At 46.0% G+C, this 23,973-nt stretch overlaps 1 protein-coding gene across 1 annotated transcript; it reads right to left on the reverse strand.

Moving 5' to 3' along the window:
* Positions 1-144: 144 nt before the first annotated feature.
* ccdc80 (coiled-coil domain containing 80) lies at positions 145-22,060 on the reverse strand. Its single transcript, XM_064976151.1, has 10 exons — positions 21,765-22,060; positions 20,602-21,643; positions 19,559-20,247; positions 18,834-19,190; positions 18,487-18,640; positions 14,731-14,867; positions 12,514-12,665; positions 11,946-12,049; positions 8,251-8,334; positions 145-1,218 (listed from the first exon to the last, which is right to left on the reverse strand). The coding sequence occupies exons 2-10, from the start codon at positions 21,308-21,310 to the stop codon at positions 899-901; spliced, it is 2,706 nt and encodes a 901-aa protein (XP_064832223.1). The 5' UTR covers positions 21,311-21,643; positions 21,765-22,060; the 3' UTR covers positions 145-898.
* Positions 22,061-23,973: the final 1,913 nt, after the last annotated feature.

Consider the following 23,973-nt stretch of genomic DNA (forward strand, 5'->3'; position numbering starts at 1 on the left):
TTCTGTTGATCTGTTGTAATGTTCGAATTGAACCAACAGGGGGAGGTGTAGTATAACAAATGGTTACTGTGTGCATAAAGAACCTCTGACTCGACATTTATACAAATTACTGAGATGTGTATTAACTCCGAGAAACTGTTGATAGTAAACAAAGTTTTATTTGTCATAAAGCACCACAGAGTATAAATAAGAACTGTGTAGCAACAGGAAACTTTACAAACGAGTTAAAAATTCATCTTAGAAACAGACAGTTATAGCTCTGATTTTGATAGCCTCAAATAAAACCGCCTCAAATAATAAATCCAATAATTACAAAAGTTTTGACTTATCTTTACACTTGTATCTACAATAAGGTCCAGACTGTGACAGTGAAAATTAACATTTGGTCAGGAATGAAATTGAAGTAGACTGATGGAAAATGTGAAATGTTGAAGTGTTTTCAATTGTAATTCTTAATACACAAGAACAAGACTGATATAAAGAAATATTGAGATTGATGACATCGCTATCCAATCCTTTATTTCCTTCTAGTACAAAACCAGGAAGTACAGAGCTAACCCCTTACCCTTTAACCCTGTGCATAAACTTCCTGAAAACACAATCCACTAATAAGGAGGCGAGACAAAGTTTATACCCATGCCCCTCACACACACATGCCCAATTTGAATTCAATCCCTTTCCCATAGCTCTAGATACTTACTGCTAACTTGTAGATCTGATTCAAGCAACATGGTGACAATCCCATCTAGACTACCAGAGGGCTTGCTTACACCTATCTGATCCATTCAAATCTACAAAGGGCCATCAAAAAGCATCTATGAGATAAGGCAACATACTCCTTAGTAACCATATCATTGCTGATAGACTATTGACCATTGACACCCTCTCAACGACCTCTTTAGTAACCATATCCCTGGTGATAAGCGTCCTGGTAACCGTCGTAGCCATTGTGATGGTATCCGTAGCCCCCGTACTCGTCTTCGGGGCAGCGCATGCCCAGTGACTGCTGGATGGCCATCTCCTGCCTGCGGAGCTGCATGGAGTCCACCAGGTCGTAGATGTTGGCCATGGACCACATAGGGCTCGGGTACCACGACTTGACGTTACCGTCCTTTCCAACCAGCAGCATGGAGAAGTATTCTGGGCTGATCTGGAAGTAGTTGCGGATGTCTTTGACCAAGGCGGCCGAGAGGCCCTCACGTTCCACCGTGGCGCTGCCTGAAAGGGGGAGAGAGTCAGTCAATAGGCTTTGGTGTGTTTGATATCTTTGACTTAAAAGAGGCATTCTCGCTCCATGGCCAAGCTGCCTCTCTAGAGCTAGAAAGATAATCGTTATCGGGAGCTCAAAAACCAGTAGTAACAGTATGTAAATAAGGGAGCCAATTGAATGGCTCTCACAGATGCGAGTCGTTTCCCGACGTTCACCAAAAAGATCAGGTCAAAAAGAGCTGTTTGTTCGCAAACGACCCATCACTAAAGGAAAAGTCCAGAAAGAGCACACAAGGAAACTATTTGGCAGGCTAGAGAAATTAAAGGGAGGGTTTACATATCTCCTCCCTAACACTCCGGCCACAGGAGCTGTCTGCGTGCTTGTGCAGCAGTCAGGGGTGAATGGATGGAGGGCCGTGTGTGGTGTAGGCAGCAGCATCAGCAAGTTTTTGGGGGTTGGGTCCCGTACCACAGAGGAGACATCAAACAGGTAGCATGGGGAGAATACAGGAGACGCAGCTGGGCGATAGGGACTTGGACTGGGGGAGACAGCAAGAGTTAGGGCTGAGGCTGGCATACCTGCCTGCTGTGTCAATAAAACAACATCCGAAATTCAACATCGTGGCTGTATGAACTGAAGATTAAACATAACACATACAGCCCCATTGACCTTCCACTTGTCTTGTTTTGTTTGGTTTAATCTTCATACAGCTATTTCCCGTATGCAGTTTGATACAGTTGAAGTCGGAAGTTTACAGACACTTAGGTTGGAGTCATTCAAACTCATTTTTCAACCACTCCACAAATTTCTTGTTAACAAAATATAGTTTTGGCAAGTCGATTAGGACATCTACTTTGTGCATGACAAGTCATTTTTCCAACAATTGTTTAAAGACAGATTATTTCACAACTCACTGTATCACAATTCCAGTGGGTCAGAAGTTTACATTTACATTACATTTACATTTAAGTCATTTAGCAGACGCTCTTATCCAGAGCGACTTACAAATTGGTGAATTCACCTTCTGACATCCAGTGGAACAGCCACTTTACAATAGTGCATCTAAATCATTAAGGGGGGGTGGGGGTGGTGAGAAGGATTACTTATCCTATCCTAGGTATTCCTTGAAGAGGTGGGGTTTCAGGTGTCTCCGGAAGGTGGTGATTGACTCCGCTGTCCTGGCGTCGTGAGGGAGTTTGTTCCACCATTGGGGGGCCAGAGCAGCGAACAGTTTTGACTGGGCTGAGCGGGAACTGTACTTCCTCAATGGTAGGGAGGCGATCAGGCCAGAGGTGGATGAACGCAGTGCCCTTGCTTGGGTGTAGGGCCTGATCAGAACCTGGAGGTACTGCGGTGCCGTTCCACTCACAGCTCCGTAGGCAAGCACCATGGTCTTGTAGCGGATGCGAGCTTCAACTGGAAGCCAGTGGAGAGAGCGGAGGAGCGGGGTGACGTGAGAGAACTTGGGAAGGTTGAACACCAGACGGGCTGCGGCGTTCTGGATGAGTTGTAGGGGTTTAATGGCACAGGCAGGGAGCCCAGCCAACAGCGAGTTGCAGTAATCCAGACGGGAGATGACAAGTGCCTGGATTAGGACCTGCGCCGCTTCCTGTGTGAGGCAGGGTCGTACTCTGCTTATGTTGTAGAGCATGAACCTACAGGAACGGGCCACCGCCATGATGTTGGTTGAGAACGACAGGGTGTTGTCCAGGATCACGCCAAGGTTCTTAGCGCTCTGGGAGGAGGACACAATGGAGTTGTCAACCGTGATGGCGAGATCATGGAACGGGCAGTCCTTCCCCGGGAGGAAGAGCAGCTCCGTCTTGCCGAGGTTCAGCTTGAGGTGGTGATCCGTCATCCACACTGATATGTCTGCCAGACATGCAGAGATGCGATTCGCCACCTGGTCATCAGAAGGGGGAAAGGAGAAGATTAATTGTGTGTCGTCTGCATAGCAATGATAGGAGAGACCATGTGAGGTTATGACAGAGCCAAGTGACTTGGTGTATAGCGAGAATAGGAGAGGGCCTAGAACAGAGCCCTGGGGGACACCAGTGGTGAGAGCGTGTGGCGAGGAGACAGATTCTCGCCACGCCACCTGGTAGGAGCGACCTGTCAGGTAGGACGCAATCCAAGCGTGGGCCGCGCCGGAGATGCCCAACTCGGAGAGGGTGGAGAGGAGGATCTGATGGTTCACAGTATCGAAGGCAGCCGATAGGTCTAGAAGGATGAGAGCAGAGGAGAGAGAGTTAGCTTTAGCAGTGCGGAGCGCCTCCGTGATGCAGAGAAGAGCAGTCTCAGTTGAATGACTAGTCTTGAAACCTGACTGATTTGGATCAAGAAGGTCATTCTGAGAGAGATAGCGGGAGAGCTGGCCAAGGACGGCACGTTCAAGAGTTTTGGAGAGAAAAGAAAGAAGGGATACTGGTCTGTAGTTGTTGACATCGGAGGGATCGAGTGTAGGTTTTTTCAGAAGGGGTGCAACTCTCGCTCTCTTGAAGACGGAAGGGACGTAGCCAGCGGTCAGGGATGAGTTGATGAGCGAGGTGAGGTAAGGGAGAAGGTCCCCGGAAATGGTCTGGAGAAGAGAGGAGGGGATAGGGTCGAGCGGGCAGGTTGTTGGGCGGCCGGCCGTCACAAGAAGCGAGATTTCATCTGGAGAGAGAGGGGAGAAAGAGGTCAGAGCACAGGGTAGGGCAGTGTGAGCAGAACCAGCGGTGTCGTTTGACTTAGCAATGTATGTAAAGTCGTTTGACTTTACATACACTAAAATTGACTGTGCTTTTAAACAGCTTGGAAAATTCCAGAAAATGACATCATGGCTTTAGAAGCTTCTTGACATCATTTGAGTCAATTGGAGGTGTACCTGTAAATGTATTTCAAGGCCTACCTTCAAACTCAGTGCCTCTTTGCTTGACATCATGGGAAAATCAAAAGAAATCAGCCAAGACCTCAGAAAAAAATTGTAGACCTCCACAAGTCTGGTTCATCCTTGAAAGCAATTTCCAAATGCCTGAAGGTACCACATTCATCTGTACAAACAATAGTACGCAAGTATAAACACCATGGGACCACACAGCCGTCATACCGCTCAGGAAGGAGATGCGTTCTGTCTTCTAGGGTTTAACGTACTTTGGTGTGAAAAGTGCAAAGGACCTTGTGAAGATGCTGGAGGAAACAGGTACAAAAGTATCTATATCCACAGTAAAAACGAGTCCTAAATCGACATAACCTGAAAGGCCGTTCAGCAAGGAAGAAGCCACTGCTCCAAAACTGCCATAAAAAAGCCAGACTACGGTTTGCAACTGCACATGGGGACAAAGATAGTACTTTTTGTAGAAATGTCCTCTGGTCTGATGAAACAAAAATAGAACTGTTTGGCCATAATGACCATTGTTATGTTTGGAGGAAATAGGGGGAGGCTTGCAAGCCGAAGAACACCATCCCAACCGTGAAACATGGGGGTGGCAGCATCATGTTGTGGGGGTGCTTTGCTGCAGGAGGGACTGGTGCACTTCACAAAATAGATGGCATCATGAGGAAGTAAAATTATGTGGATATATTGAAGCAACATCTCAAGACATCAGTCAGGAAGTTAAAGCTTGGTCACAAATGGGTCTTCCAAATGGGCAATGACCCCAAGCATACTTTCGAAGTTGTGGCAAAATGGCTTAAGGATAACAGTCAAGGTATTGGAGTGGGCATCACAAAGCCCTGACCTTAATCCTATAGAAAATTGAAAAGGTGTGTGCAAGCAAGGAGGCCTACAAACCTGACTCAGTTACACGAGCTTTGTCAGGAGGAATCTGCCAAAATTCACCCAACTTATTGCGGGAAGCTTGTGGAAGGCTACCTAAAACGTTTGACCCAAGTTAAACGATTTAAAGGCAAAGGCAATGCTACCAAATACTAATTGAGTGTATGTAAACTTCTGACCCACTGTCACGCCTTGGTCATTGTATTTTGTGTTTTCGTTATATATTTGGTCAGGCCAGGGTGTTACATGGGTTTATATATTGTATTTTCATATTGGGGTTTGTAGTATTTGGGATTGCGGCTGAGTAGGGGTGTTGTTTAGGTTTGGCTGCCTGAGGTGGTTCTCAATCAGAGTCAGGTGATTCTCGTTGTCTCTGATTGGGAACCGTATTTAGGTAGCCTGGGTTTCACTTTGTATTTCGTGGGTGATTGTTCCTGTCTCTGTGTTAGTGTTCACCAGACAGGCTGTATAGGTTTTTTCACGTTCCGTTTTTTTTTTTTTTGTATTTATAAGTTATTTCGTGTATCGTCATTTGTTCCATTAAAAACATGAGTAACCAACACGCTGCATTTCGGTCCGACTCTCTTTCGACAAACGAAGAACGCCATTACAGAATCACCCACCACACACGGACCGAGCAGCGTGTTAACAGGCAGCTGGAGCAGCGAAGGGAGGACGTTATGGACAGCAGAGGATTGGAGTATACGACGTGGGAAGAAATAGACAGGTGGGCGGCCGACCCAGAGAGAGTGCCGGAGCCCGCCTGGGATTCGCTGGAGCAGTGCGAAGAGGGCTATAGGAGAATGGAGTCGAAAAGAGTGACACGGCGGCGCAGAGCGAAACCAGAAAATCAGCCCCAAAAATTTCTTGGAGGGGGGCTCAGAGGGAGAGTGGCTGAGTCAGGAGACAGACCTGAGCCAACTCTCCCTGTTTATCGTGAGGAGCCAAGGAGGAGACCAGAACCGGTGTTGGAGGTGAGCGAAGCAGAGACTGTGAAGGAGTTAATGGGGAAATTGGAGGAGAGAGTAATGAGGGAGTTGCTAGTTTGGTGCTTTAGGTATAAGATTCGTCCGACGGAGCGTGTCGGGGATTTAATGGCACCTGGGTCAGCGCTCCATACTAGTCCTGAGGTGCGTGTTAGTCGGCTGGTGAAAAATGTGCCAGCCTCACGCACTAGGCCTCCTGTGTACCTACCTAGCCTTGCACGTCCTGTGCCAGTCCTGCTCTCAGGCTCTCCAGTACACCTTCACGGTCCAGTCCATCCTGTGCCACGCACCAGGCCTTCAGTGCGCCTCGCCTGTTCAGCGCAGCCAGCGCTTTCTCCCTCTCCTGCGCTGTCGGAGTCTCCCGCCTGTTCAGCGTTTCTAGAGCCTTCCTCCTCTACAGCGCTGCCGGAGCCTCCTGCCTGTTCGGAGCAGCCTGAGCTGCCAGTCTGCATGGAGCAGCTAGAGCTGCCAGTCTGCATGGAGCAGCTAGAGCTGCCAGTCTGCATGGAGCAGCTAGAGCTGCCAGTCTGCATGGAGCAGCCAGAGCTGCCAGTCTGCATGGAGCAGCCAGAGCTGCCAGTCTGTATGGAGCAGCTAGAGCTGCCAGTCTGCATGGAGCAGCCAGAGTTGCCAGTCTGCATGGAGCAGCCAGAGTTGCCAGTCTGCATGGAACAGCTAGAGCTGCCAGTCTGCATGGAGTTGCCAGTCTGCAAGGAGCTGCCAGTCGGCAAGGAGCTGCCAGTCGGCAAGGAGCTGCCAGTCGGCAAGGAGCTGCCAAAGCTGTTAGTCTGCATGGAGCAGCCAGAGCCGTTAGTCTGCATGGAGCAGCCAGAGCCGCCAGTCAGCATGAAGCAGCCAGAGCCGCCAGTCAGCCAGACTCTTCCAGATCTGCCAGTCAGCCAGACTCTTCCAGATCTGCCAGTCAGCCAGACTCTTCCAGATCTGCCAGTCAGCCAGACTCTTCCAGATCTGCCAGTCAGCCAGACTCTTCCAGATCTGCCAGTCAGCCAGACTCTTCCAGATCTGCCAGTCAGCCAGACTCTTCCAGATCTGCCAGTCAGCCAGACCCTTCCAGATCTGCCAGTCAGCCAGACCCTTCCAGATCTGCCAGTCAGCCAGACCCTTCCAGATCTGCCAGTCAACCAGACTCTTCCAGATCTGCCAGTCAACCAGACCCTTCCAGATCTGCCAGTCAACCAGACTCTTCCAGATCTGCCAGTCAACCAGACTCTTCCAGATCCGCTAGTCAACCAGACTCTTCCAGATCCGCCAGTCAGCCAGGATCTGCCGGATTCAACTGCCTGGCTGGGCTTCATCTCAGTACTGGGCTTCCTCTCAGTACTGGGCTTCCTCTTTGTGCTGAGCTGCCCCTCAGTCCCGAGCTGCCCCTCAGTCCCGAGCTGCCCCTCAGTTCAGTGGGGTTCTGGGTGAGGACTATTCGGCCATGGTCGGCGGCAGTTCAGTGGGGTGGATCATCCCAGGACGCGAAGGGGAGGAACTATGACATTTATGGAGTGGGGTCCACGTCCCGAGCCGGAACCGCCACCATGGACAGACGCCCACCCGGACCCGCCCTATGGTTTTGAGGTGCGTCCGGGAGTCCGCACCTTAAGGGGGGTTCTGTCACGCCTTGGTCATTGTATTTTGTGTTTTCGTTATATATTTGGTCAGGCCAGGGTGTGACATGGGTTTATATATTGTATTTTCGTATTGGGGTTTGTAGTATTTGGGATTGCGGCTGAGTAGGGGTGTTGTTTAGGTTTGGCTGCCTGAGGCGGTTCTCAATCAGAGTCAGGTGATTCTCGTTGTCTCTGATTGGGAACCGTATTTAGGTAGCCTGGGTTTCACTTTGTATTTCGTGGGTGATTGTTCCTGTCTCTGTGTTAGTGTTCACCAGACAGGCTGTATAGGTTTTTTCACGTTCCGTTTGTTGTTTTTTTGTATTTATAAGTTATTTCGTGTATCGTCATTTGTTCCATTAAAAACATGAGTAACCAACACGCTGCATTTCGGTCCGACTCTCTTTCGACAAACGAAGAACGCCGTTACACCCACTGGGAATGTGATGAAAGAAATAAAAGCTGAAATAAATCAGCATAAATCCTCTACTATTATTCTGACATTTCACATTCTTAAAATAAAGTGGTGATCCTAACTGACCTAAGACAGGACATTTTTACTAGGATTAAATGTCAGGAATTGTGAAAAACGGAGTTTAAATGTATTTGGCTAAGGTGTATGTAAACTTCCAACTTCAACTGTACATATAGGTGGTGTGGAGACAACAGGGTTCTTACCGTTGATTGGATAGAGCTCTAGGACTCCTCCCTGGTCCACTGCCTCCATGCCAACCAGCTTCAGGACGGAGATGTGTCTCAGGCCTGGGTCACCATGGAAACCACCACCACATAGATGAACAAACAGCAGAGAGTACATAATAGCGCATTAGAACAACAAAATACTATTTGCATTGCCCACCCCCTCTTTTTTGACTCTGCTACTCTCAGTTATTATCTATGCATAGTCACTTTAATAACTCTACCAACATGTACATATTACCTCAATTACCTCGACTAACCAGTGCCCCCTCACAATGACTCTGTACCGTTACCCCCTGTATATAGTCTCGCTATTGCTATTTTACTGCTGCTCTTTAATTACTTGTTCCTTTAAAAAAAAATATCTTATTTGTATTTTTTAAACTGCATTGTTGGTTAGGGGCTTGCATTGTTGGTTAGCATTTTACTTTAAGGTCTACTACACCTGTTGTATTCAGCACATGTGCCTAATACAATTTGATTGGATTAGTTTAGAAAAATGTATGTTATTTATCTTTATGTAGTCTAAGATTAATCAACCAATCAATATACATGCAAAAACACAGATATTGAAACAAACAATTCTGAAAATCAACCTACAATAGAGCTTGCTGGGAAATATGATAATGATGTGCATGGTTTTGAGTGTTTTACTCTACACAGAGTATTGACACACTCACAATCAACTCTGGTTATTAACACCAATACTGAAGTTCTCGTGCACCCCTGATTGTTCATTTTTTTAAATCGCTTTGGTGCTATTTTCATGTGGTGATTTTTCAAAACTCTTAGTACAAAACTCCAAACTGGTAACACAGCCAATCTTACATTTACATTTACATTTAAGTCATTTAGCAGACGCTCTTATCCAGAGCGACTTACAAATTGGTGAATTCACCTTCTGACATCCAGTGGGACAGCCACTTTACAATAGTGCATCTAAATCATTAAGGGGGTGGTGAGAAGGATTACTTATCCTATCCTAGGTATTCCTTGAAGAGGTGGGGTTTCAGGTGTCTTACATTCAAAACCTTTCATTGTGCATTAATTTTGTTTGCAGGCATGTTTCACCACACACCAAAAATATAATGAGTACATTGGTTGAATCACCAAAACACAACATAATGACATCTTCTCAATGTAGTTATTTTACCAACCAGTTAGCCCAGTAGCAACACATTTAAGACCCATGTTTCAAAATGTCCCTTTGAATGTAGTATGCTAAAGAACATTAAATTACAGTACATTACACTTTTCACATTAGGCAATACACTTGCACTACCCATCATATTTGACTCAACATCAAATGTCCATAATTTCCATCTTATATGTGATGAAAGGTGTGATCATTGAATACATCATTCAAAATGTAATCAAATGAAAGAAATGAAAGAAACAATGTTAAACAAGTATAAACTAATACTGGCTAAACTTTGTTTCTTTCATTTGATTACATTTTGAAATCAAGCCTGTCTTGAACATTTGGCCATAGGTTGTTATCGAAATCCCTGAAAATATCATTGTTGGTTAAGGGCTTGTAAGTAAGCCCTTACAGACCCTTATAAGAATTTCACAGTAAGGTCTACACTTGTTGTATTCCGCGCATGTGACAAATGAAGTTAGATTTGATTTGTTCATGCATCCCAGAAAAACGTTTTTGCATGGTCATTCCTAGCCTGACATACACTACCAGTCAAAAATTTGGACACACTGTTACGCCCGCGTGGTAAGCGCACATCTTTCTTTATTTTGATGAACATCAAAAAAACAACAAAAGATATACAAACGTAAAGTTCTGCAGGCTACACAGCAACTAACAAAATCAAGATCCCACAACTGAAGGTGGGAAAAAGGGCTGCCTAAGCATGATCCCCAATCAGAGACAACGATAAACAGCTCTCTCTGATTGGGAACCATACTAGGCCAACAAAGAAATAGAAACATAGATTTGCCCACCCAAGTCACACCCTGACCTAACCAAACAGAGAATAAAAAAGGCTCTCTAAGGTCAGGGCGTGACAGTACCCCGCCCCAAAGGTGCGGACTCCGGCCACAAACCTGAACCTATAGGGGAGGGTCCGGCTGGGCATCTCATCTCGGTGGAGGCTCCAGTGCGGGACCGAACCACCGATCGTCGCCGGAGGCTCCCGACTGGGGACCGTCGCCGCAGACTCCGGGCCATGGATCATCACTGGAGGCTTCGTGCCATGGATCATCACTGGAGGCTTCGTGCCATGGATCACCACTGGAGGCTTCGGGCCATGGATCACCACTGGAGGCTTCGGGCCATGGATCACCACTGGAGGCCCGGGTGCATAGAGCTGGCACAGAACGCACCGGGCTGGAGAGACGCACTGGAGGCCTGGTGCGTGGAGCTGGCACAGGGCTTACCAGGCTGGGCAGACGCACAGGAGACCGGGTGTGTGGAGCTGGCACAGGGCTTACCAGGCTGGGCAGACGCACTGGAGGCCTGGTGCGTGGAGCTGGCACAGGGCTTACCAGGCTGGGCAGACGCACAGGAGACCGTGTGTGTGGAGCTGGCACAGGACACCCTGGGCCGAAGAGATGCACCGGAGACCAGGAGCCCTGAGCCGGCACAATCCGTCCTGGCTGAATGCCCACTCTAGCACGGCAAATGCGGGGAGCTGGCACAGAGCGCACCGGGCTGTGGATGCGTACCGGAGACACAGTACGTGTAAACGCAAAGCATGGTGCCTGAAGGATCACACGCTCCTCAAAGCGACTGTCTTGCTACAGACTAAAACCCCTCCAAACTCTTTCGTCCCTCTCTACTACCAACCACTCCTCCCTCAAACGGTCCAAGAATTCCTCCTCGGACTCACCCCTCAGCACCGACGCCCACGTCATCTGCCCCCCCAAAAACATTTTTTTGGGGGGGCTGCCTCTCGGGTTTCCATTGTGTCCTCTCCTCCTGAACACGCTGCTTGGTCCGTTTGTGGTGGGATCTTCTGTTACATCCGTTGTTGGAATGAGACCAAGGTGCAGTGTGGTAAGCGTACATCTTTCTTTATTTTGATTAACACCAAAAAAACAACAAAAGATAAACGACCGTAAAGTTCTGCAGGATATACAGCAACTAACAAAATCAAGATCCCACAACTGAAGGTGGGAAAAAGGGCTGCCTAAGTATGATCCCCAATCAGAGACAATGATAAACAGCTGCCTCTGATTGGGAACCATACTAGGCCAACAAAGAAATAGAAACATAGATTTGCCCACCCAAGTCACACCCTGACCTAATCAAATAGAGAATAAAAAAGTCTGTCTACGGTCAGGTCGTGAATGCGTATGCACATGTCTGTGAGAAACAATTATAATGGTCCTCCTCAATCTCAGTGACTGCCAACACTTTTATTATGACTACTAAAGTATAGGTGTTTACCTATCAATCTAAAATGAAACAAATGGATAGAGAGCCTAATGTTCTTCTGTATGAGGTCGGGTCTGAGTGGAGGCTGTTGTAAATCTAATATGATTTACACAAACTTTGAACCACAGGGAGCACTGTGTGTGTGTGTGTGTGTGTGTGTGTGTGTGTGTGTGTGTGTGTGTGTGTAACAACCCCTAGGTACTAGACTAGTCACTTCCTGTAGATGGGATAAATATTGTTTAAGGAATATGATAATAACTCAACAATTCCTTCTTATACTCACCCAGGTTGCAGGCTTGGCTGGTCAGTGCATAGAGTTGCTGCTGATAGGCCCATTCCTCATCGTTGGGGGCGGAGATTACAAACAGGCGACGCCTCCAACGGAACCTGAGAACCCAAAGACGGAACTAGGATGAAAGATCTAGGAAGATTATACAGTCATGTCATCAACCAAGTCACTTTCTGTCCAAACTCCAGACCCTGTGGCTCACTGTCATCAGACTGGAATTTAGTCTCTATTGCAACAAACCACAGTCAATCTGTTAAAGATAGAAATATAGGACCATAGTCAATCAATCCAAGACAATGGTGTTAACGTAGAGTACTAGAAGTACAGGCTTGCGCATGCTGTCCACCATCAGAGCCAAGTTTAGCTCATAAAGAACTGTTGAATTTGTGGTGCAGGTGATTTAGTGTGAATATTCATGTTGACTACAAATTCTGACTACAGCCTCCTCAACAAGACCCCTGCCTGGTTTGAGACAATATTCTCACTGGCTATGAGCTAATGACTGTTTAAAATTCCAGACGCTGCCACAGCCATCAGCAAGAGTAACGTTCACACACACTACCTGGAGAGGAAGTTCTCCAGTGATCTGGGTTTGTCCTCCTTCTTGCAGACAACTCCGTCTCTCTTCTGCTGTTCCATCTCTCTGATGCGAGAGGAGAAGGTGTCGATGTAATCAAACACAGCCTTCATGGCGATCGGGACCTCGTAGGATTGCTGTTAGAGGGACAAACACACATCATCAAGACAGAAAAAAAGACAATGGACCAAAAAGATAAGCATTGGAGGATTTGAGTGTACAATCCTTATTCGATTCTTTAAGTTGTCAGGAGAAAAACATAAGAAATGCTACTCCTTTGTTATACCTATCCCAGTATTCCTAGAAAATTGTGTATCCTTTATTCCTAAAAAAAATCTGAATGCAAATGAAACAAGACACTGAGCCATGTGTTCGATGACAATCAGAGTCCCTTCACACACAGCAGATTTGTGGGTGTTAAACTATTGGAGTTGAGATTTTAAAAAAGTGTTGTGAGTGTTATATCTGATTCGAGTGGGGTTAACACCAGTGGGATTGAAATTGACACCGCCTGCAGGGAATAAATGGGATTGAAATTGACACCGCCTGCAGGGAATAAATGGGATTGATATTGACACCACCTGCAGTGAATAAATGGGATTGAAATTGACACCACCTGTGGTTAATAAATTAAGTGTTAACCAGGTGGTGTTGTCACTCAACTGTTGAGTTCATTTCCGTTAATTCCCTCAGAGTGAAAAAGACATGGGACATTATATTTTCCAGCATGCTTTGTTGCAGGTTGCTTTTTAGAATAGTTTTAATATCTATGTTTCTGCATGCACAATGATTGATTAATTGATCTTATACTACACAAAGATAAATAACAAATGTTTCTAAGCAAATCCAATCTGTAAGTGGTTGGATTTATTTAACCCGTTATTGAGATGGTTTAGGTAGTCTCATTGATCAACCTTTCCTACCTTGGCAGTCATTTTAACTGCTGGTTGCGGGGGATTAAAAGTTCTAATTCTTCAATAGCCTATGGCTGGATTTGAATAGGAATTATGTAACACTTTGGAAGCCAGCATAATATGACTTGTTGATGTGGCCTGCAAACCAGGAGTTTCAGACAACTGTGTTCGGGTGAAACTTGAATGTTGAAGTATGGTATAGTCAAAAAAAGTCATTTATTGTGATAAATAATGACATTTGGATGATAAAATATAAATGTAGGCACTCACTGAAAGCTACGGGACTGAAAGCCATCGAATGCAAAAATCATGTCTCTGTCACTAGCAAACACAGTCATGGGTGGTACAGGTACCTCTAAAATTAACTTGAGTGGCACCCTGTGAAATAAATATGTAAATAAGGCTTTACACCCCACAGTCTTATATCACAACAAAAAATAGTTACGGTAACACCACAGGTGTTAATGCCCTAACACTGAGGAAGTGTAACAGCATCTGCCCTAATAAAGTGTTAATTTAAGTCCAAATTTGCAACACCCATAATGTTAGGAGACCCAACACTCTTGGGGTCTTAGTTCATCAACACTTTGAAAAGTGTTAGTCATATACACACTAAGAAAGTGCTGCATTTAACACTGTGGGCATTAAAATTCTGATCTCAAATTTGCTCAGTCCAGAATGTGATATTCCCCAATGCAGCATTACACACTCACAGAAGCACAGGCACACAAACTTTCTAATGGATCAGGTGAGGGTCTGCTGCCATGGATACAGTCTCCCTCATTGTTTTTTGCATTCCCTGTCACTCCTCCCTCCCTCCATGTGCCCTGTAATGTTAATAGAATTTCCTGTCTGTACTGACAGCATTAGAGGGTTGCTTGCACACTGGCGTCTTTGTTTAATCTGTCTGAAAACAGCCTGGTGGTTTACACACACACACACACACACACACACACACACACACACACACACACAAACACAGCTGTTGGGAGAACGTCATGATGTGTGAATTAAACCAGTGTTTAATCACGGCAGGATGTTTACAGTATGGCGAAGGCAGGTCAGGCAACATGAGTCTATGTCTAATTGGCCAAACAGAGAGGTTAAGTGTTTGTGCTCCATTTAGCTCACTTGGCAAAATGGTTGGGTTGAGTTGTAGACTTTAGTTCTAAACGGAATGGTCCAAAAAGTGCAGCCTCCTACAATCCAGTGTGTCAGATTGCAAAATAATGCACGCCTAGTAAGACAGAGAGACAGAGAAAAAAATAGAGAGAGAGACAAAACTCACCTTGGCTCTCATGTCAGTGTCAGTGAGAACCATGTAGAAGTCGTTAAATGTCATATAAAACTCCTTCCTGAGCTCTGTGATCAGATCCTGGTTCACCAGGTCCTCCTGGCGAAGACCCGTCATAGGCTTGTCGTTCTCTGGGAGGGGAAGAGAAAGAGAAGGGAAAGAAGAGAGCGAGAGAAAATTGAGAAACAGACAACCAATTAAAATGTTGTTTAGTACAATTTAACAGACTCCTGTCCAGAGCAACTTACAATAATGAGTGCATTTTCAGATAAGGAAGCTAAAACAACTGCATAGTACAACCAGTCATGGGGAAACAGGGATTGGGCATCCCACTTCCTACCAGAGACTGAATGGGTTGACACATGACTGACGACCAGAAGGCGTGTTTCCCTCATAATATTTAGGAGAGGTGGAGTCGTGGCCTTATTAGTTGTTATTGGTTACACCTATCCCTGTCTCTTCAGTTCTGCCAACATAGAGGTAGGGTAAGGAGGGGACTACTGGGGGAATCGACGGTTGATTTTGGGCGAGCGTCTGTTTGAGGTAAAATAGATCTACCACCCAAAATGAGGGCAATGGTGTGTTTACTCTAGGCTTACTGCTTCCTCTGAGAAGACACACACACACACGAGTGTGCACGCATGCACACACACACACACACACACACACACACACACACACACACACACACACTGAGGCCATCTTTATTACCAAACATTGGCAATAATCTGTATCAAACAGAGTGAGAGGGAAATGGCTGAGGAGGAAGAAGCCAATCTAGATTGTTTGTCTTATTTTTATTTCCTTTAACTCTTTGGAATGTCTCACTCCCTTTCAACATGGATATTCCTTTAAAAAAAATGTTTTAAAAAAAAACATTCAACCATAATTTTCTCCTGATTCCCGAATGCTTGTTGAGGCAGACCGGATTGCATCTCAGACTGCATTCCAGATCTCGCTCTGTTTTCCCTCAACATGAGGGTAATGACAGAGGCCATTTGTTGACTTACTGTATGTTTTGACTGGAAACCCATCAGTCTACACAACAAGGATTATTTTTTAAACCCCAATGTTTCCTGATGTGATTGAGAGGATAAGGACTCCACATGTCTGCTTTGTACTATAAAGAGAACTGGTCACCTTTTGAAAGCATACAGCAACATACATGAAGATGTTTTCAATCCACAACCATCCTCCTTTCTACAGAAAACAAATGGCGTCTTCCTATGGATTACATATACAGTATCTGTAGCACCATGGCTTCTAAGGCAAAGCGGTGATCCATCTATCTATCCTGAACAGGAATATGCTCAGGCAGGAAGTTGGCTTGATCACATGGCTTAGAGGAGCTAACACAGCTAGCACATTTGGTTCCTTGGAAGTTGTGGGAACGTATGTTTTTGGTTTTCCATTTGTACTGAGAATGAAGCCATAAGTTTCCTGACTTTTTAGGATGCAAGGAGGTTCTGAGAACGTTTCACTATGGTTCCCTGAAGGTTTTCTTGAGAAATTTTCTTAATATTCTGATGACGAAAATGCTTAGTTATTTGAAGGTAATTAAATAACGTTCTGAGAACACACTGCTAGCTTAATTTGTGTTAACTGTTTTGAACTCCAAGCACAGTTAGGACACATGGAAATTCATTAACTTAGGGATTAATCATGCAAACCCATGTATTTTTTATTGTATCAAAGCCTCAGTGAGATACAAACATACAATCGTCTGTTCTCTATTCATGGAAATACTCCACTACGTCACCAGGATGAAGCTAGCATGCCATGTTTCTTTTAACTGATACAAAGCTCTTCATTTTTGTCTATTCAAACGGAACCAATGTCAAAGGAACAAGCACTCATTAAGATCAGGTGTGGCCAATAAGTGGGCGCGGCAAACACACCTGGAAACACTTAACAAGATACACAGAGGATAGAGAGAGTTTTGTTGACACTTAGAACGGAATGTACAGGTATATGTTTTTAAATAACATTCTTAGAATGTTCTTTGAAAGTTACTAATGTTTTTTATGGGATGTTTTCTTTAAATAGAACCACGAGGAAACCTGCAGAAAAAGTTATGCTGAAGTACTGAAATTCACACAGAAGCACGTTACACTCAAAGGTAAGGATGATGTCATCCAACACAGGGAACCTTTTTCCAGCATACAGCTGTGAAAAGACCATTTACACACAGACACACACACCCGCACGAACACACGCTCACCCGCACGAACACACATTAACCCTTGGAGCGATGCTCGGAACATAAGACTAACCACCGTCTGGTTCATAACATGGGTGTGTGTGACATCACCTCATCACTTTCTGGCATTCCGTCTCTGGAACATGTCGTTGTGTAGAATCAGAGAGAATAATAACATTTTATACAGTAGGGCTGTGTCCTGACATTAACACATCCTAACTATAGGCTAGAGGCACGATTCAAATCTCCATAAAACTACAAATATTGTCGCTTGCCAAGCCCAATTTACAAAGCAAATCTCATAAGACGCATTTGTAATCTTGAGCCATCTGAATAAGTAGCTTTGAAGAAAATCAACAAAAGGGAGACTCTAATTCATCTTGAAGATAAGCCATGTAAGCTAACCCAAGACACATGTGTGTGTGTGTGAGTGAAAGAGGTGACCTAACTCTCTAGCTTACACATTAGCTGCAGAGGAAGCAGACTTTCCCCTTTTCACCAATGATAAACTCGGAAGGTATTCAGCCGGGATCGCCCCACACCACACATACACACTGGCAGACTTACCATTAGGCAGAAGAGGCAATTGCCTCAGGTCTCACATTATCAAGGGGCCTCATGACCTGGGCATAAAAAATAAAAATAAATATATATATACAAATATTACAATAGTTTCTCTGCTTGAGGCCCCCCTCATGCTCCGCTCGAGGCATAATACATACATAATAATAAAAATCCCCTTCAAAAGCTGTCTGTGTAAGCTAGAGATGTGCATGGGCTGGATCCTAATCCACGGCAAACGCCGATGTCTGACTTCCGCATCGGTGGTGGAAGGTTGCAAAGCTACAGAGGTGTTTCTCTGTAGCTTTTTCTCATGAAAACGGCTGTAGCGATCGAACGGTTTGGCCAATAAATTATTATGCCCCCTCTATGGAAAGGTGAGACTCTCACAAACACAAAGCCCCCCCGATCCGTGTGGTCACATGCGCGAAGCACTCATGGCGAAGCTGTGAAAGCCTTTGTGCACCATTAACTTTCATATCTGGGACTCAGGAGGCTTTGTCATTGTGTCTCACCAAAATGTCATTGCAATGGTTGTGTCATCCTGTTCACAGTGTTATTGTTCGAGCCTCTCATTGTTTGCTGCAGACTCACTCCAGACACCTGCTAGCCTTCTGTTCTATCAGAGAGAGGAGTTTAGGATAGCAGGGGTAAAATCAGGACAGGGCAGTAACAGCAATACAGGACACCTACTGTAACTTAAGGGCTCAATTCAATCCGTATCGCCGAAGTTCAGGGCTATAGCGCGTTTGAAATCTAAAGGCAATGTTCCCACGTTCGCGGAGACTGCATTTACAGGTATATGTGGGCTAAATCAGAAATGACCTTTCAATTTCAAGTGTACTGTAGCTGATGCGGACTGTTCTGTCCTGTACAGGCTACGTGTCGTAACAATAATAATACATTGCATTTATATAGAGTTTAAGGACCCAAATTCACTTACACTTTTCCTTTCCTGCAATAGTGTGTTAGTAGAGATGTGTACATACCCAGCTGGTAGTGATCTATCTTCATGGTGGAGTTGACAGAGCCAAAGATGGTGATGATGGAGACTTTCCTGATGGCCATCTCACACACCGTCTCCAGGTACTCATCCCTCTGTTGCACATACATAGTGCTCTCCTCACTGGGGGCTGTTATGATCTGGAGTCACACACACACACACAGAAAGAGACTGGGTTAGACTGTGTTACACACACTCACACACACTGCTGTGGCGATTGTGTTTATAATAGACAGCGGGGAGGGAGAGGATGGGGGACTGATTTTACTACCCTGCCCTCTGCAACACTACTGTGATAAGAATCTAGACAGGCTGCAAAACACTGGTACTCACCACAAGTCGTCTCCTGTTCTCAAAGTAGTCCAGGAAGGATGCCAGGGAACCCTTAGGAGGCGGAGGCTTCTTGGTGGGTTTGTGGTACGCCTCTTTCTCGTGATTCTTCAACGCCTTCTTTCCGTTCTTCTTCCCATTGTTTTTTCCCTCCTTCCCCACCTTCGCTCCTCTCCTCTCTGCCTTGCCCCTCTTGGTGGCCTTTTCTGGTTTGCTGTTCTTTTTCTTCTTCTTCTCAGTATTGTCGTGTTTTCCCTTGCCCCTCTTGGTTGGGCTGACCTCTGTGTTGACCTCTGTCTCTGGGTTGCCGGAGGTGGGCCGGCTTGATTCATAATTCTCCTCATACTCATTATTCAACACCTGGAGAGAAGAGAGAAGAGAAGAGGAGAGGAGGGAGGAGAAAATGAGAGGATAGGAGAGAAGAGGACTTTATTGATCACCAAAATCAAGCCTGGTGCAACAAAAGCAACAGAGAACAACATACAGCAACATTCTGTCTCAACATCAATGTAATAAGTCAACTTTTTGGGGAGGCAGGGTAGCCTAGTGGTTGGACTAGTAACCGAAAGGTTGCAAGTTCAAATCCCCGAGCTGACAAGGTACAAATCTGTCGTTCTGCCCCTTAACATGCAGTTAACCCACTGTTCCTAGGCCATCATTGAAAATAAGAATTTGTTCTTAACTGACTTGCCGAGTTAAATAAAGGTAAAATAAAAATAACTGCATACCTTCCCATGCTTCCTTTTGGTGGGTATCACTCCGGCCGGCTTACGGCTGTTGTGGTCCTTCCCCTCCTTGTCTGTTCGGTTGTCCCCAGACGTGGTGGTCTTGGGTGGGTACCTCGCCCTGTCTCTCCCCTTGTCTCTGCGGTTATAGGGCTCAGGCGTGGTCCTAGGGGCAGGCAGCCAGTGAGGGGTGGTTTGGGCTTTTGTGGGTCTCTGGGTTCTGGTGGTAGTGGTGGTGGTCTGTCGTGTGGTCACAGGACGTTTAGTTGTGGTTGTTGTGGGCTTTGGTGTGGTTGTTGCTTTCGTTGTTGTCATGGTGGCTTTTGTCGTGGTCGTCGTGGGTCTTGTTGTTATCGAAGTTGTCATTGGCCTCGTTGTCGTTGACCTCGTGGCAATGGTGGTGGTTGTTGTGGGTCTCCTCATTGGCTTCCTCGCAGGCGGCTTCCTCTCTGGGGTCGGGTCTACCTGTCCACCTGTTTCAACTTCCATCCCTGAGTCTCCACCCCCCCCACCCACTTGGCCCTCTACACCTGCCCCTTTACACTTCTGGACGAATCCCTTCTGTCGGATCTTCTCCAGCTTCCTCATTGGTGCCTGGTCGATGACCTCGTACATGGCCTCCAGCCTGACTGGATAGGGGTACCTCTCCTCCACTTGCAGTGTTTTCCTCAGGAGCACCATACCGAACTTACCTGGACAGAACAGGGTGACAGGTTTAATTTACTGAGTAAAGTAGACTAGCTAATATGGCTTTGGCCACAAGCAACATGCCGAAATGAGAAAAACTCACGAAGCACGCTGTAAGCATCCCAAACTTAACTGTAAAGACTCAGATTTATGTTATTGCCCTCACAAATTCATTTTCACTGCTTGTCAGCATAAATCATGCAGTAAACATACAAATAGCCAACATCACACCAAGTACCCCCATAACCCCCACTCCTAACACCAAGCAGGTTCAATCTAGCCCCCCACAGAGATTCTCTCAGATCAGCTAACACTGAAGGAGTAGGGCTAGGGGATGTTTCCAGGTGGGCCAAGCCTACCTTTCTCCAGTTTGAGGAAGGTCATGAGGCGGGGGATAAGCACTTTGTCCAAAGGTTCCTCCATCACCTTCCCCTCGCTGGTGATCCGCCTCACCTTCCCACCCATCTCCCCCTCCTGGTGGAATATCACGATCTGCTGCACGTGCCTCTCTGCCAGCTCGCAGTACACGTCTGGCTTCAGCAGTGCCATCATCAGCCGGTAGTAACCATCTGAGTCATGTGGAGCAGAAATCACCAGGACTCGGTTTTTCCCTGCAAAGCTTGCCAGGAGGTTAGGCGAGCCTGCGCTGCTTGGCATTCGAGTCTGTCTGGCCCTCGCCCCGGGAGTGCCTTCATCCTGAAGCATGCCAGACTGGAGGGGAGCCATCTTCCCAGCTACCCTCCTCCCTGCTGCCCTTGCCAGCGCTCCACCTCTCCTGCCCTGTCCAGACCCAGTCCTGGGCTGAAGAACAGAGACCTGGTCCGCCTGCATGTCCTCGTCGAGCCTGGCGCTGATCCCGGAGGGCACCGAGGGGGAGCCGGGTCCTGGGCGGGTTCCTCCCACGCCGACAGTGCGCTCTCTGCCGGCTGCGCCGAGCTGCAGACGCCCGGTATTGAGTTTGGTGCGTTGGCGCAAGGGAAACCGTCTGAGGTGGGCCTGTTTGTCGGCATGTACTGCCCACGCTAGCAGACACAGCAGGGACAGACCCAGGACAAACTCTCCCCGCATTATTGTAAACTGTTAGTTACAATAAACAACAAGAAAGAGAGAAGAATATCCAATAGTGGACATGGGACCTGTGTGCGTCTTTAGAGCATTTATGTTCAATAAATAATAAATAAAGTCCAGCGCAGTAAAAAAAAACAGAGTGCAAGAGAGAGGCCAACACTTTATTATTGTGTTTTAAAGCATGCCTTTACTTTTTGCAGTGGAACACCAGCCAAACCCCACTTCACCAGCCTGCGATCAACCTGAGAGAAGCGTGAAAACGCAGACAGGAAAACTCACTAGAGAGGTTCTAAAATATCCAAACCAGGCACCAATTGACGGAGTCAGCAATTCCTGAAAAACATTCGGGGTATTTAGAAACCGTTAATCCAAACTTCCAATTTCAGCTCTCAAAATAACCACACAAATTAGGAATATACGCAGACTTTGGCAATTCTGGAAAAAAATGTCATACCATTTATAAACTCCGAGTGTACGCGACATTTTAACATCCACAAGTAAACAGATATACAGCACGGTCTCGAAAACAAATCCGTGTTATTTTATTCTCGGACCTGACCATTATTTAAAAATATAGTTTTTTCCAACTATCAAAGTAATCCAACTTAAAGGCAGGGCGTTTTACGCATAGCAAACCTAGTCCGATTTCAAGAGGAAAACCTGCACAGAGTGGCTCTTCTGTATGGGAAATGCGTCTCCCTCTTCTTTCTCCCGACTCCCCAACCTAAACTACAGAAGCTAGTAATGTCGACACCTTTAAGCCTGCCCTGCCTCAGACTCTCCTCGCTGGCGCAGTGGCGCTATACCAGCCTGGTCTCATAGACTAGACGTAACATAGTAAATGTAAATCTAGGTGACAAACATTTGTGTAACATCAAGACAAATCAAATCAAGTTGTATTAGTCACATGCGCCAGATACAACAGTTGTGGATCTTAAAGTGAAATGCTTACTTATGAGCCCCTAACCAACAATGCAGTAAAAAAAACATAAAGAAAAGAATAAGAGATGAAAGTAACAAGTAATTCAGAGCAGAAAGTAAAATAACAATAGGGAGACTATATACAGGGGGTACTGATACAGAGTCAATGTGCGGGGGCACTGCTTAGTTGAGGTAGTATGTACATGTATATAGAGTTATTAAAGTGACTCTGCATAGATGACAACAGAGAGTAGCAGTGGTGTAAAGAGGGGGAGGGGGGTAATGCAAATTCTCTGGGTAGCCATTTGACTAGATGTTCAGGAGTCTTATGGCTTGGGGGTTGGAGCTGTTTAGAATGTTTATAGGCTTATGTAGCCAAAATGTATCTATGATCATACGCTATCCATTTATGTTTTTTGTATGCTATTTTAATATGAGAATCAACCAATGATACCAGGTCACACCCGGCCATGATTACAGACACCTGTGTGTCTTTTTACACTATATAAATGAGTCATCCCGCAGTGTTTGTCATTATACCCTGATGAAGACAGCTTGTCTGTCAAAACGTTGGACGTAAATACTTTTTGCATCTGAGCTCCTAGAGTGTGCGGCTCTCCTTTATTTTTTTAGAAGCCTCTTGGACCTAAACTTGGTGTTCCGGTACCACTTGCCGTGCGGTAGCAGAGAGAACAGTCTATGACTAGGGTGGCTGGAGTCTTTGACAATTTTTAGGGCCTTTCTCTGACACCGCAAGGTATAGAGGTCCTGGATGGCAGGAAGCTTAGCCCCAGTGATGTATTGGGCTGTAAGCACTACCCTCTGTAGCCGAGCAGTTGGACAAAGGGAGCAGTTGCTATATCAAGCAGTGATGCAACCAGTCAGGATGCTGTCAATGGTGCAGCTGTAGAACCTTTTGAGGATCTGAGGACCCATGACAAATCTTTTCAGTCTCTTGAGGGGGAATAGGTTTTGTTGTGCCCTCTTCATGACTGTCTTGCTGTTCTCGGACCATGTTAGGTTGTTGGTGATGTGGACACCAAGGAAATTGAAGCTCTCAACCTTCTCCACTGCAGCCCCGTCGATGAGAATGGGGATGTGCACGATCCTCTTTTTCCTGTAATCCACAATCTTCTTCTTTGTCTTGATCACGTTGAGGGATAGGTTGTTGTTCTGGCACCCCATGGCCAGGTCTCTGAGCTCCTCCCTATAGGCTGTCTCATCGTTGTCTGTGATCAGGCACTGTTGTGTCATCGGCAAATTTGATGATGTGTTGGAGTCGTGCCTGGCCGTGAAGTCATGAGTGAACAGGGAGTACAGGAGGTGACTGAGCATGCACCCCTGAGGGGCCCCTGTGTTGAGGATCAGTGTGGCGGATGTGTTGTTACCTACCCTTACCCTAGGTGGTAAGTCAGGAAGTCCAGGATCCAGTTGCAGAGGGAAGTGTTTAGTCCCACGGTCCTTAGCTTATTGATGAGATTTGAGGGAACTATGGTTTTGAACGCTGAGCTGTAGTCAATGAATAGCATTCTCACATAGGTGCTCCCTTTGTCCAGATGAGAAATGGCAGTAGGGCTTGCAATAGAGAACGCATCATCTGTGGATCTGTTGGGGCGGTATTCAAATTGGAGTTGGTCTAGGGTTTCTGGGATGATGGTTTTGATGTGAGCTATGACCATCCTTTCAAAGCACTTCATGGCTACAGACGTGAGTGCTGCGGGTCGGTAGTCATTTAGGCAGGG

This window comes from Oncorhynchus masou, chromosome 10, assembly GCF_036934945.1.
Source record: "Oncorhynchus masou masou isolate Uvic2021 chromosome 10, UVic_Omas_1.1, whole genome shotgun sequence".
NCBI lineage: Eukaryota > Metazoa > Chordata > Actinopteri > Salmoniformes > Salmonidae > Oncorhynchus > Oncorhynchus masou.